General features: G+C 30.2%; 1 protein-coding gene across 1 annotated transcript in view; it reads left to right on the top strand.

Annotated features, from left to right (window-relative positions):
• Positions 1 to 15,626, top strand: part of LOC129753846 (uncharacterized) — a 234,011-nt gene that overhangs the window by 82,120 nt on the left and 136,265 nt on the right. Inside the window, exon 6 of the mRNA XM_055749694.1 lies at positions 6,593 to 6,744. Coding sequence (XP_055605669.1) covers positions 6,593 to 6,744 — 152 coding nt within the window. The remainder of the gene's footprint in view (positions 1 to 6,592; positions 6,745 to 15,626) is intronic.

Below are 15,626 nucleotides of genomic sequence, written 5' to 3' on the forward strand. Positions count from 1 at the left end.
AATATTTGACATCAAGCCATCGATTACGAGATGGAAACCTGAACTTCAACTTCTAGGGAATCACATCATCGAGAAAAGTTTTGATTGCTCGTAAAATTCAATTCCACCGAATCGGCTTCTTCCGAGCGTGGAGTTTACACCGGAACGTCTTCGTGGTTTTTGGGTTGAACTTGCAGCCCAAGAAAAAGGTTTCCTCTTTTGGGCAAAACTCGTCGTTCGACATCTGGGCCAAAAATCCAATTAGACAATCAACAAGTTCGCTGCTTTCGGTTGCCGCAGGTCTGTTTTTGTTTTGTAGGCCTCTCTCGATTGAACTTTTCACTTGAGCTTCGTTGCGGGCGCTGCGTGGGTGGAGAGAAGGCCAGCAATGTGGAGGCAAGCACGCGACCACCGCAATTGAAACTTGTTCAATTTAAATTCGCCACGAAAAACTCCACACGTTCCGAGAAATTTCGAGTAAGCCAAAATTTTCTATATTTCGGAATGGGGGGATGACGAAACGAAAGAAAGGGAGGATCGGAATGAATTCTGGGGAAAAGTTTGTTTGTGCAAGACTCGTGCTAGCACACAAGGCCACAGCACAAATGGCAATTTCGACAAACAACTGCCGACCGACGGAAAATTAACTTTTCCGCGATTTTCTGGTCAAATGAGAGTACGTGATGGAACCACATTCGATGTGCTGCTTCTGCGATCAGAGAGAAAACAAGCAAGCAACGGGGTAAAAGGCAAAAGCTCAAATCGTCAGATGACGACCAAGTTGGGACAAACATGCTGCAGGGACAGTTCAAAATTATTTGATAAGGTCTGTGATTTGCTCAAAATTGAGACGGTAATATGATGAGTTGACCATTCGAATATTTTAATTCATTTTGAAAAGAAAATAAAAAAGCTTGAATAAATGATTGTTAATTTTTTGAGTTTTCCTAGAATTAAAAAGGGCACATAAAAGTTTTCTGAGCAAGAGTTTAAGTCGAATGAGAATCTACGAGGGTTCCACAAACTATTGCTGAATGTTAAATTTAAAAAACAAATCCTAAAAATATTTTCTAAATATTATAATTTTTAAAAAAATTGATAAAAATGACAAAAAAAGGAAAAAAAAATTTACAAATGACAAAAAAAACAAAAATGACAAAAATGACAAAAATGACAAAAATGACAAAAATGACAAAAATGACAAAAATGACAAAAATGACAAAAATGACAAAAATGACAAAAATGACAAAAATGACAAAAATGACAAAAATGACAAAAATGACAAAAATGACAAAAATGACAAAAATGACAAAAATGACAAAAATGACAAAAATGACAAAAATGACAAAAATGACAAAAATGACAAAAATGACAAAAATGACAAAAATGACAAAAATGACAAAAATGACAAAAATGACAAAAATGACAAAAATGACAAAAATGACAAAAATTACAAAAATTACAAAAATGACAAAAATGACAAAAATGACAAAAATGACAAAAATGACAAAAATGACAAAAATGACAAAAATGACAAAAATGACAAAAATGACAAAAATGACAAAAATGACAAAAATGACAAAAATGACAAAAATGACAAAAATGACAAAAATGACAAAAATGACAAAAATGACAAAAATGACAAAAATGACAAAAATGACAAAAATGACAAAAATGACAAAAATGACAAAAATGACAAAAATGACAAAAATGACAAAAATGACAAAAATGACAAAAATGACAAAAATGACAAAAATGACAAAAATGACAAAAATGACAAAAATGACAAAAATGACAAAAATGACAAAAATGACAAAAATGACAAAAATGACAAAAATGACAAAAATGACAAAAATGACAAAAATGACAAAAATGACAAAAATGACAAAATGACAAAAATGACAAAAATGACAAAAATGACAAAAATGACAAAAATGACAAAAATGACAAAAATGACAAAAATGACAAAAATGACAAAAATGACAAAAATGACAAAAATGACAAAAATAACAAAAATGACAAAAATGACAAAAATGACAAAAATGACAAAAATGACAAAAATGACAAAAATGACAAAAATGACAAAAATGACAAAAATGACAAAAATGACAAAAATGACAAAAATGACAAAAATGACAAAAATGACAAAAATGACAAAAATGACAAAAATGACAAAAATGACAAAAATGACAAAAATGACAAAAATGACAAAAATGACAAAAATGACAAAAATGACAAAAATGACAAAAATGACAAAAATGACAAAAATGACAAAAATGACAAAAATGACAAAAATGACAAAAATGACAAAAATGACAAAAATGACAAAAATGACAAAAATGACAAAAATGACAGAAATGACAAAAATGACAAAAATGACAAAAATGACAAAAATGACAAAAATGACAAAAATGACAAAAATGACAAAAATGACAAAAATGACAAAAATGACAAAAATGACAAAAATGACAAAAATGACAAAAATGACAAAAATGACAAAAATGACAAAAATGACAAAAATGACAAAAATGACAAAAATGACAAAAATGACAAAAATGACAAAAATGACAAAAATGACAAAAATGACAAAAATGACAAAAATGACAAAAATGACAAAAATGACAAAAATGACAAAAATGACAAAAATGACAAAAATGACAAAAATGACAAAAATGACAAAAATGACAAAAATGACAAAAATGACAAAAATGACAAAAATGACAAAAATTACAAAAATGACAAAAATGACAAAAATGACAAAAATGACAAAAATGACAAAAATGACAAAAATTACAAAAATGACAAAAATGACAAAAATGACAAAAATGACAAAAATGACAAAAATGACAAAAATGACAAAAATGACAAAAACAGAAAAAAATGTCAAGCATGACGAAGAGTCAATTATTTAATTTTTGTGATTTTTGTGATGTTGTAATTTTTGTAATTTTTGTAATTTTTGTAATTTTTGTCATTTTTGTAATTTTTGTAATTTTTTTAAACTCTGTCATTTTTGTCATTTTTGTCATTTTTGTCATTTTTGTCATTTTTGTCATTTTTGTCATTTTTTTCATTTTTGTCATTTTTGTCATTTTTGTCATTTTTGTCATTTTTGTCATTTTTGTCATTTTTGTCATTTTTGTCATTTTTGTCATTTTTGTCATTTTTGTCATTTTTGTCATTTTTGTCATTTTTGTCATTTTTGTCATTTTTGTCATTTTTGTCATTTTTGTCATTTTTGTCATTTTTGTCATTTTTGTCATTTTTGTCATTTTTGTCATTTTTGTCATTTTTGTCATTTTTGTCATTTTTGTCATTTTTGTCATTTTTGTCATTTTTGTCATTTTTGTCATTTTTGTCATTTTTGTCATTTTTGTCATTTTTGTCATTTTTGTCATTTTTGTCATTTTTGTCATTTTTGTCATTTTTGTCATTTTTGTCATTTTTGTCATTTTTGTCATTTTTGTCATTTTTGTCATTTTTGTCATTTTTGTCATTTTTGTCATTTTTGTCATTTTTGTCATTTTTGTCATTTTTGTCATTTTTGTCATTTTTGTCATTTTTGTCATTTTTGTCATTTTTGTCATTTTTGTCATTTTTGTCATTTTTGTCATTTTTGTCATTTTTGTCATTTTTGTCATTTTTGTCATTTTTGTCATTTTTGTCATTTTTGTCATTTTTGTCATTTTTGTCATTTTTGTCATTTTTGTCATTTTTGTCATTTTTGTCATTTTTGTCATTTTTGTCATTTTTGTCATTTTTGTCATTTTTGTCATTTTTGTCATTTTTGTCATTTTTGTCATTTTTGTCATTTTTGTCATTTTTGTCATTTTTGTCATTTTTGTCATTTTTGTCATTTTTGTCATTTTTGTCATTTTTGTCATTTTTGTCATTTTTGTCATTTTTGTCATTTTTGTCATTTTTGTCATTTTTGTCATTTTTGTCATTTTTGTCATTTTTGTCGTTTTTGTCATTTATGTCATTTTTGTCATTTTTGTCATTTTTGTCATTTTTGTCATTTTTGTCATTTTTGTCATTTTTGTCATTTTTGTCATTTTTGTCATTTTTGTCATTTTTGTCATTTTTGTCATTTTTGTCATTTTTGTCATTTTTGTCATTTTTGTCATTTTTGTCATTTTTGTCATTTTTGTCATTTTTGTCATTTTTGTCATTTTTGTCATTTTTGTCATTTTTGTCATTTTTGTCATTTTTGTCATTTTTGTCATTTTTGTCATTTTTGTCATTTTTGTCATTTTTGTCATTTTTGTCATTTTTGTCATTTTTGTCATTTTTGTCATTTTTGTCATTTTTGTCATTTTTGTTATTTTTGTCATTTTTGTCATTTTTGTCATTTTTGTCATTCTTGTCATTTTTGTCATTTGCGTCATTTTTGTCGTTTCCCTGTTTTTTGTAATTCTTCTATTTTTGTGTTTTTAGTTTTTTTTTATGACAAATATGAATAATATGACAGAATAGACAGAAATGACAATATTGTCTTAAACTGACTAAAATTACAAAAATGGCAAATGTTGCAAAAAGATTTAAAAAAAAAGAAATTAAAATCTAAGCTATTGCTGAATGAGTCAAGAATTTAACTGAAACAATTATATATATCTTAAATTTTATATAATTCTATCTGTTCGATGCTGGATTTTGCACTCAAATCTGATCTTTTTTTTTTTCTTCATAAATTCAAGCTTCATAAGATAATATTCGAGTAAAACAGTTATTTCTTTTATGTTATTTTTCAACTGAGCTATTTTAGCTTCTTTTAATCGACATCCTCTTTTAAGGACCTTCAGGACCAATTCAGAAAATTTCTTTGATCGGTGATCAAGTGAAGGAAAACGAAAAGATTCCATCCTGAAGTTGCGCAAAAGTTGATTAATCTGCTATCACAGAAAACAATAATAAACTTTCTCCCTCCATCAAGCCAGTCAGCCAGCGAGCTTAGAGAAAGTGAAATTTTCCGCTTTGAGCTTCACCCAAATTTAACGAGACCTACGGAGTAGATATCGACCTTTAAGACAAACCTGGAGCTACTTGGGCGAAGAACGTTCTCGGTGACAGATCAGCGAGAAATCGCCAAAACAAACAACCAGACTTCCTCTTCCCTTTCCCTTGGACTCCGAGGAAAATGAAGGCCACCGCCAAAAGGCCAAACTCTGGGCAGTAAGTGGATGTTTCAAAATACCAACAACAGTAAGACTAAACAAAAGTACGTCAGCACAACACAGTGTGAAACAAGTTTATTTGATTTTTTGTTTTTATTCAGCTCCCCCTTCCCTTCTGAAATCGTTCGAAGTAAGGGGGGATGATTTGGGAAGCAGTTTTGTCGCAAGTTGGCAGAATAATGGTCAGTGATTGTTTTTCTCCGGGGGTTGGTGGGTCGTGATTTTGGTTTTGTGGTTGTACCGTATCTATAATCGATGGGAAAAGCTTTCAAAAGAGGGACTGGATTGTTTGTGTTTGCTGCTGATTTTTAGCCAGCGATACAGATTCGTTTGTTGGAACGATAGCCATGCTTTGATACTTGCAAATATTTGCAGCATCGATGGCGACTGGGCTCTGGATTCAATTTAAAAGTTTTTGGTTGGCTTTTGGTTTTAAATTTCTAACTTAGACTTATTCCTAAAACCACTTCAAACTGTATAACTGGAAAAAAAATTGTCGCAAATGGAAAACGCTGACTAAATTTGTGATATGTACTATTATATGTGCGTTCTCGTTCCACTTGCTGTAGGCATGCTTTTATTTCAAAACAAAATTTTATAAAATCGAACTCAACGAAAATTAGATATCAGTATATATTGAAATTTTGTTCCAAAAAAACTTCTGAAATTTTTAGAAAATTGATTCAAAGTGGTTTTGAACATTTTTTCGTTTTCAAGCACTAATCAGCTTCCCTCTCAACTCCGAACTCCCTCTGAGCTGACAGCAATGTCACCGATGATCATGATAACGATGAAGACGCTGATGTTGATGAGGAAACTTTTCAATTAAAAACCATCGGAGAATCAGAGTGCGGCAAAGTTGAAGTTTGGGGGTGGGTCCAAATATGGCTGCTACTCCACGAATGATGCTCCGTCATCGCCTCGGCCAATTGAATTATCCTAGTCGAGTGGATTAGGCAAAAAAGCACTTCCGCTTTTATCCTGTTAGAGTGAAAAGAAGCGGACAAAATTCCCACAGACTAGACCGTTTGAGGTGTGGTGGCGAGAAGTTGCTGCAATATGGAAACAGGGACACCGAATAATGAACACTGACATCGAAAATCCCGGGGAATGACTCTTGCTGTCATTGTGGAGAACCCCCTCGGGAGAGAGAAGAGTAGGACAAACTTGAAAACAACGACGATGACGATGACTTGGGACAATCCAGACACACTCCATTAGATAATAATCTGAAGCCGGATTTGTCCATCACTCCCGGATTATTCGATGGCGAATGGCGATGAGTCATTGCTCCTGGTCCTCATTCTATCTCTTTTTTATTTATTTTTTTTCATTCCTGGACACCAATTTGAGAAAAAAAACTAAACTATACATTGCTGCTGTATCACCGTCTAAACAGTGCCATTTTTTCCCCTCTTCTCTTATTCCATTCATTCCAGTGAGACCATTGATGGTTCGATTGCAGGGCAAGAATCGGCCCCTCTCTGCAAACCACACCTACGATCTGCAGTGTGAGGTCCATGGATCCCGGCCGGCCCCTATCATCACCTGGTGGAAGGGCAGCACCCAGATGAGGGGCCACATGGAAACGGTGAGTGACCGGGAAGGGGGGATGTTATGTATTTTTTACAGGTGTTATGTTTGGGAAGTCATGTTGAGTAGCCCAGATAAAATATTACAAGATCGTCATGACAAGTCATCATTGATTCATCAGTGATTCATCATTGAATTTGAATGAGTTCAGGTTGATTTTTCTTTTCGAATGATCATTTAAACGCCACACAATTTGAAAAAAGTTTTGAGGCAGAAAACACAGGAATTGAAACCAAAAAATAATTTAGAATCATGTAAATGAAATTTATGAGCTAACTTTCAATCACAATTTAAGTCTTGAGTGAACAAAAAATGTTAAAATAAGGATACAAGCTAAAAAAAATCAGCATCTTTGGAAATTATAGCGAATTCTGAAAAACAGAAAACATCGCAGAGTGGAAAAATTTAAAACCTAAATCTCAAAAAAAACTCGAGCTGAAAAATTCTCGAGAACTCAAATCTACCGTCAATTTTGAAGGGAAAATATATGGAGGGGTTCTCATCCGCTTTCAAGCGTCAACATGACACAATTGGAAGGTTGGCCGCTTCAAACTTTATTCTATTAGCGCCATAAAAATCAGGGACTCCCAATCAATTCATATAATATTTTATTTTGAATCAGTACATTCATATGGACGCTCTATAAAAGCTTAATAAAACAATTTATATTTTTTGCCTCAAAATCTGAAGCATAAAGCAGGAGTAAGGTTGCCAGATTTCCCGGATTTCTCCGGACTTGCCCAGATATTTGACACGAAATTTCATTCAAGTCCGGTTCGGCCTGGTTGCCAGGATTTCATTGGAAAAAATTGGATTTTTCCAGGATTTATTCACATTTTCTGTTAAGTCTAATAAAAAAAAACTGTAGTTAAGTTATTTTAATTTGTTATTCTTACATCCAAAATGAAATTTTTCATTGCAAATTTCATCCAAATAATCATGACTTGTTTTTGGAAGCTGAAAATTCGATTCAAAATATTCTTATGTGGTTGGAAAAAAAATTCAAAGTGTTTTCAACATGATTTTTACTTATTAATTCCAAGGTTTTGACCAAATTAGCCCTGATATTGGCCGGACTATAGGTTGAATATTTTTAAATTCAACTCGGATTTTCCTGGTTTTTAGATAAAGTTGCCCGGATACGTCCGAATAAAAAACATGCAACCTTAAGCTCGAGTTATAGCGATTTTTAGTGACGGTTGTCCAAAAGACGCTCCAAGAACTTCAATCAGTAAAAAAACTTGGAACGAATAAAGGTTCAAAATATTAAAAAAATCAAAAGAAAAAACTTAAAAAGAGATGGGTTGCGCCACTTTTTCCTTCTCAATAAAATATATCTTTTTTTTTAAACAAAAAAGTCTATATCTCAAGTGTTGAACAATTTTCTTTAATTATACATGAATTCAACGTTTAAAAATTGAATAAACATATTATGGGAGAGTGGGGAATCATGGGCCACTTTTTTTCGTTGTTCCATAACTTCTTTATTATAAAAGATAAAATGAAAATAAAAAATGGTGTGATTTTCTACATTTTCAAGGTATCATAAGCTTTTTTTTTTAAATTTTTAGTAAGTTAATTTCCCCAAATTCTGACTGTTTGATAAAAAGCAATATTTTTTGGATTTTGAAAAATGGTGGGGAATCGTGGGCCACCAAATCCAAATTGACCAAATAACATGCAAAGTATATAAGTTGACCCAAAACTGTGATTTCCTAATTCATTTCGTTATTTTAAAGCAATTTCAGATGATGAAATAAAAAAAGAGAGCTGTGTATGATCGAATAGATTCCAAAACCTGGCTCACGAACGTTTTGGCAAAATTTCTTATACAGGATGGAAAAAATATTTTTCATAACTCTTCATTTGGCATTAGAAAACTTAACAGATAAAGGAAACGTATTTTATGTTCTGAATGTGTATAAAAACATAAAAATATAGGTGGTTCAAGATGTGTGGCCCACGATTCCCCACAAGCTATGATTTGCAAATAGGTTACGTTTGTGTGACTTATTGATGTTTCATCAAAAATTCCTTTTCCACGTGAAAGATCATGAAAAAACTAAGATCATAAGCGTATGAGCATATTTTTGTTATGCACTTTAGGTTCCCCATCCATGAAATTAGCGGGTGTTTTTTTAATTATGTAAGTAAATTTTTCTAACTATTTTTTGCTTGATAAATTAAAGAAGCATATGATGCGTATTTAAGTCAAAAACATATAAAAATATATATTCACGCAAAGTGACGTCGATGACAGTTGGTTTGAGATTTTTATCTCAACACACATCTGAGATATTAAAAGTGGCCCACGTTTCCCCATGGCCCACGATACCCCACTCTCCCCTACATAAATTTAGATTATTGTTTGCTTTTTAAAGTAATCATATGAAACATTATGTGAAAATGATCTTTCTTACTACTCTCTTGTCTTAAATTGATAAAAAAAAACATGAACCATTTTTGAAAACCTTCTACATGAAATTTGAATTGTTTTAAAAAATATGACGGCTTGATTTTTTTTCTATCGACATTGAAGTTTCTCAATGAGTTGATTTTTTTTTATAAGTTGAGCTAAGCATTTCTACAAAGAAATAGTTTCGGTAAACTTAAAGATTTTAATACCTGAGAAAGTTCTACATGAGAATAGGATAATATCAAATCTGGAAACATGCGGCTTTTTCATAAGAAATCATAGGCTTCCCCCATCTACTCACCTCCTCATGGTAGAAAAACAAAGTGAGAAAATTAAAAACCTCAATCTAACAAAAAATCGAGTTCGGAGATCCTCAAGAACCCAAATCTGCCGTCAATATTTTAAGAAAAAAAATATTATGGAAGGGATTATTTTAACCCTCATGTTCTTTCGAATGGCTTGTTTCTTTATTCTGGTGCATCCGAATAAAAAAAATCAGGGACTCCCAATCAATTCATGATATTTTTTATTTTGTATCAGTACTTCTGTATTGACGCTCCGTGAAAGCTCACAAATAAACTAATTTTATTTATTTGTTAGCCCAAAAACTCTGAAGCTGGAAGCTAGCATAAGGTTGTAAGATTGCCCGGATGTTTCACAGAAATTTTGAGAAAAGTCCGGTCCGGTTTGGTTGACAGGATTTCGTTGGAAAAAGCCAGAATTTTACAGGATTAATTCACTTTTTTTCAAAAAAACATTTAAACGCCATAAAATTTGAAAGAATTTTCCATGCATTCCATGAATTCCATAAATTAAATAAATTATGGAATTAAAGTTTCCATAAATTAAATAAATTAAATTTTTATTAATTGATTATTTTATAAGCTAATTTTCAATCAAAATTTACGTCTTGAGTAAAAGTTAATAAATAAATTTTAATAAGGGTACAAGCTAAAAAAAACAGAATCATTAGAAATATTGCCCCTTGGTAAAAAATCAACGCAAAGTGTAAAAATTTAAACCCCGAATCACAAAAAAATCGAGCTCAAAAAATCTCGAGCACACAAATCTGCCGTCAATTTTGAAGGGAAAAATTTGTGGAGAAGTTTATTTTAACCCTCATTGGCTTTCGAGCGCCAATATGACATTATTGGAAACTTTTTTTTTCGCATAAAAAAAAATCAGCGACTCACAATCAATTCATGGAATTTTATATTGCATCAGAATTTTTTAAGAAGCGCTCCGTAAAAACTAAAAAAAATCAATACTCATTTTTTGCCTAAGAGATCTGAAGCTAGACTAAGGTGTCCAGATTGTAGGGGTTTTCCGGACTTGGCTGGATATTTGACACAAAATTTGAGAAAAGTCCGGTCCAACCTTGTTTCCAAGATTTTGTTGGATTAAGCCCGGATTTTGCACGGATTTATTCACATTATCACACATAAAACTCAAATTGGGTTATTAAAATTTGTTATTTTTACGTCCAAAAAGGAAATTTTAATGGCAAGTTTTATCCAAATAATCAAGAAGTGTTTTGGAATCCGAAAAAAAGAATTAAAAAACTACTGATGTAGTTTGATAAAAAAAATATTGATGTATTTTGTTCATGATTTTTACTGAATTATCCTGTGGTTTTGACCGAATTGTCCTGGATATTACCCGGATTTTGGGATGATTTCGAAATAAAATGCTCAATAAAATGCTAAAACTGGCAACCTTCAGCAATAGTTATAGCGATTTTAAGTGAGTTTAGTTAAAAAGACACTCCAAGAACTTCAATGAGTTTAAAAATCTGGAACGGATTAGGATTCAAAATAAAGAAAAATCAAAAAGAAAAAAACTCAAAAAGAGATGGTATGTGCCTTTTTTTTCATCTCAAGAATTTTTTTCAACAAAAAGCTCTATATCTTATTTTAGTGTAGATCAATTTTCTTAGTTTATACATGAATTTTATGTTGAAGAATTTATTTGCCTTAACACATAATTTAAGATTCATCAACCTTTTTAAAAATAATCACATGTAACATTTCGTTAACATAATCTTTCCCGCTACCTTCTTATCTGAAACTGATAAAATTAAAAAAGAACTGGGAGGATTTGTAATAAGTGTCACCAACATAAAATTGTTTTTATTTTTATAAATTTATAAAACATTCTACATCAAATTTGAATCGTTTCCAAATCCAAGTTCGCCTAATTTTTTCAGCTACTTCAAATTAAACTTTTTTCATGTGATGTTTCTCAGGTATTGAAAAGACATGTTGATGGCACATTTATTTAGAGGAGTAGCAAAGCTCAAATTATCATAAAAAAACTGCCATATCTTGAAAACTGAAGTTTCTCAAAGAAAAATGGCAGTTTTTTTATGATAATTTGGGCTCTGCTACTCGTTTAAGAAAATGTTCCGGTCAACATATCGATTTCAATACCTAGAAAATATCATGTATCAGTTCAAATAAGCTTGGAATGAAGTTTGTCTTTGATTTTTGGTTTTGCCTATTCATCAGCTTCATTTTTTGGTAACATGACAAGCAGCTAAGCGTTTCATGAAAAAAGTTATAACCATTTCAAAAGATAAAGTCTTAACCCATGGAAATGTATTTAAAAAATGACAGACTGCGCTTGCTTGAGCTTTTAATAATTTGATGAAATATTTTTGCAATAGTCATATAGATCGATAAGTTCCCTGGCTTAGCAGAGCAGTTTTTTGACATTTTATATTCTCATCCTACGGATACACAGCTTTCAAATAAGCAGTCTAAAACACTCAAATAAAAAAAAATTAATTTTGAATTAAAAATTTTTGTACAACATCGAATATCTTTGAGGTACAAGTTAGGTTTGTATTTTTCTGGCAAAAATTGTTCTGAAAGAATCAAGTAATATTTTTCATCTAAAGTTGTATGTTCTGTAACTCTTAGTACATCTCTGGCTATTTTTGAATGACAAACTTCGTTTTCCCGTACACATAAAAAAAATCCCAATAGAGCATATGGTATGAGGTATCAAAATGAAATTTCAAAGATTTACTTAAAGATTTAGAGCTTATTGAAATAAGCCATAAAAGGTTGTTAATTAATCATTCATAATTTCATCGGAGCATTACAAAATGGGTAGCTTTCAACGTTTATTACGGTTGAAGCAAATCTCAAGTGATGGTTATTGAAGATTGTGTTCGATTTCACCTTTAACCCCCTCAAGTTAATCCCTCGACAAGTAGGTATTTTCACTCGAAACAAGGCTCAGATTTCTAATCCGATTTTTTTAAAAGAAGAATTCACTACGGCCAAATACCAATTACTTAGCTTCAAAAACCTCGTAGAATGGACTCATACCTCTCGATGAACTTCCGTTCCGAGAGCTCTCAAAAACAGGGATTATTGTTTATTACTGGCGTCGTTTTCGTCGTCGTTTCGGTGTTTGTTGGCTGCTTGGCCTGGGCCTATGTAGGTATCAGTATAAGAATGCTTTTCTAGCATTTCAACGTTATGAATTATGATGGCCCATGATGAAGTGGTTCCGGCATCAGCAGCAACTCTAGAGTAGATATTGGATGAAATAAGCCTAATGGATTTCGACAAATCACTTGGAGCATCAGCAGCAGCAGCAGCAAATGCTCTGGAGAAATTACCCTCAACCCAACCGGATAATGGCCCAGAAATGGATTATGATGCCCTCGCATTCATTGAAAAGTAGGCCAGGAGCCTCCGATCTCCGGTTCATGACAATATTCTTCTGCCGGAGGAGACCCATTAATTTGAACCGAAGGATTCATCCCTAATGGTTTTAATGTGCAATTAAATTGCTTTGATTTGCAACCACTTGGTTCTGTGCGAGTGTGATTATATGTGGGTGGTGATGTCAGCAAAAAATTAACAGCAAAACGATAATTTCGTAAAACCATGTTGGATAATATGTTTCTGGAGTGAGGTGGCAAAGGCCGATTTCCATGTATTTATGAATTATTTTCCATTGAGTGCAGTAACATGGCAGCTCAATCATGGCCGTGTAACTCTATTAATTAAACGAGCTGTTACATAATTGCACTCGTCATATTATAAAGGAGAGTGAAAGGGATTTCTGGAAACAAACGATGTGGTTCTCGGTGTGGCAGTGTGATGAATAATCGAGCAGAAAAAATCAGAATTGTTCTATTTTTTATCGATTTTCTTGCACGACGAAACAATTAAAACCTTAAATGATGTTTATTAAAGATAAACTTAACAAAACTATCTATATAAACCGATAACCATACAGAAAATTAAACTACGTATATATATAAAATTAATAACAAAATGACTCAAAATATGTCCATTTTAAAATTTTCATGAACATTGCAAATTATGAGAAAATTTTATAAAGCTTAATTGAAAAAATGACAAAAATGACAAAAATGACAAAAATGACAAAAATGACAAAAATGACAAAAATGACAAAAATGACAAAAATGACAAAAATGACAAAAATGACAAAAATGACAAAAATGACAAAAATGACAAAAATGACAAAAATGACAAAAATGACAAAAATGACAAAAATGACAAAAATGACAAAAATGACAAAAATGACAAAAATGACAAAAATGACAAAAATGACAAAAATGACAAAAATGACAAAAATGACAAAAATGACAAAAATGACAAAAATGACAAAAATGACAAAAATGACAAAAATGACAAAAATGACAAAAATGACAAAAATGACAAAAATGACAAAAATGACAAAAATGACAAAAATGACAAAAATGACAAAAATGACAAAAATGACAAAAATGACAAAAATGACAAAAATGACAAAAATGACAAAAATGACAAAATTGACAAAAATGACAAAAATGACAAAAATGACAAAAATGACAAAAATGACAAAAATGACAAAAATGACAAAAATGACAAAAATGACAAAAATGACAAAAATGACAAAAATGACAAAAATGACAAAAATGACAAAAATGACAAAAATGACAAAAATGACAAAAATGACAAAAATGACAAAAATGACAAAAATGACAAAAATGACAAAAATGACAAAAATGACAAAAATGACAAAAATGACAAAAATGACAAAAATGACAAAAATGACAAAAATGACAAAAATGACAAAAATGACAAAAATGACAAAAATGACAAAAATGACAAAAATGACAAAAATGACAAAAATGACAAAAATGACAAAAATGACAAAAATGACAAAAATGACAAAAATGACAAAAATGACAAAAATGACAAAAATGACAAAAATGACAAAAATGACAAAAATGACAAAAATGACAAAAATGACAAAAATGACAAAAATGACAAAAATGACAAAAATGACAAAAATGACAAAAATGACAAAAATGACAAAAATGACAAAAATGACAAAAATGACAAAAATGACAAAAATGACAAAAATGACAAAAATGACAAAAATGACAAAAATGACAAAAATGACAAAAATGACAAAAATGACAAAAATGACAAAAATGACAAAAATGACAAAAATGACAAAAATGACAAAAATGACAAAAATGACAAAAATGACAAAAATGACAAAAATGACAAAAATGACAAAAATGACAAAAATGACAAAAATGACAAAAATGACAAAAATGACAAAAATGACAAAAATGACAAAAATGACAAAAATGACAAAAATGACAAAAATAACAAAAATGACAAAAATGAAAAAAAAAATGACAAAAATGACAAAAATAACAAAAATGACAAAAATGACAAAAATGACAAAAATGACAAAAATGACAAAAATGACAAAAATGACAAAAATGACAAAAATGACAAAAATGACAAAAATGACAAAAATTGACAAAATTGACAAAATTGACAAAATTGACAAAAATGACAAAAATTACAATAATGACAAAAATGACAAAAATGACAAAAATGACAAAAATTACAATAATGACAAAAATGACAAAAATGACAAAAATGACAAAAAGGACACTATTGACAAAAATTATGAAAAGGGGGAAAATTAATACATCGAAAATATACCATAAAATTTGTTGAAAATGTTATTAAAAATTTTTCAAATGTGTTACAAAATAAATCTCAAATTTATTTAATATCACAAAAAAATCCATGAAGAATTCGTAAAAATGAAGTTGAGCAAAAATATGTCAGGTTTTGAGAACTTTTTTATTGTATGGGAATGTTGAAGATGAAGATGCAGATGAATAGAGTGTTATTGTTTCAATTTTAAGCCTTTCAAATAAGCACCTTCCTAAAATTCTAATGTTTCAACCAATTCATTCTTTGAATATCGATACATTGATTTATTTCGATCTAAAATTTGAAAGTTATTGTGTGCAATCGATTGCTTTAGCAATCATTTTATAATATGACAAAATATTCGTAGGGGTGAAAGGGGGCAACAAAGATTGCTTTTTAGGATCTTGTTATCAGTTAATGGTACGCTTCAAATGATTTGTTTTACTTTAGGTTCTTAAAACTGCGGCTTCGATT

This window comes from Uranotaenia lowii, chromosome 3 (assembly GCF_029784155.1).
Source record: "Uranotaenia lowii strain MFRU-FL chromosome 3, ASM2978415v1, whole genome shotgun sequence".
NCBI lineage: Eukaryota > Metazoa > Arthropoda > Insecta > Diptera > Culicidae > Uranotaenia > Uranotaenia lowii.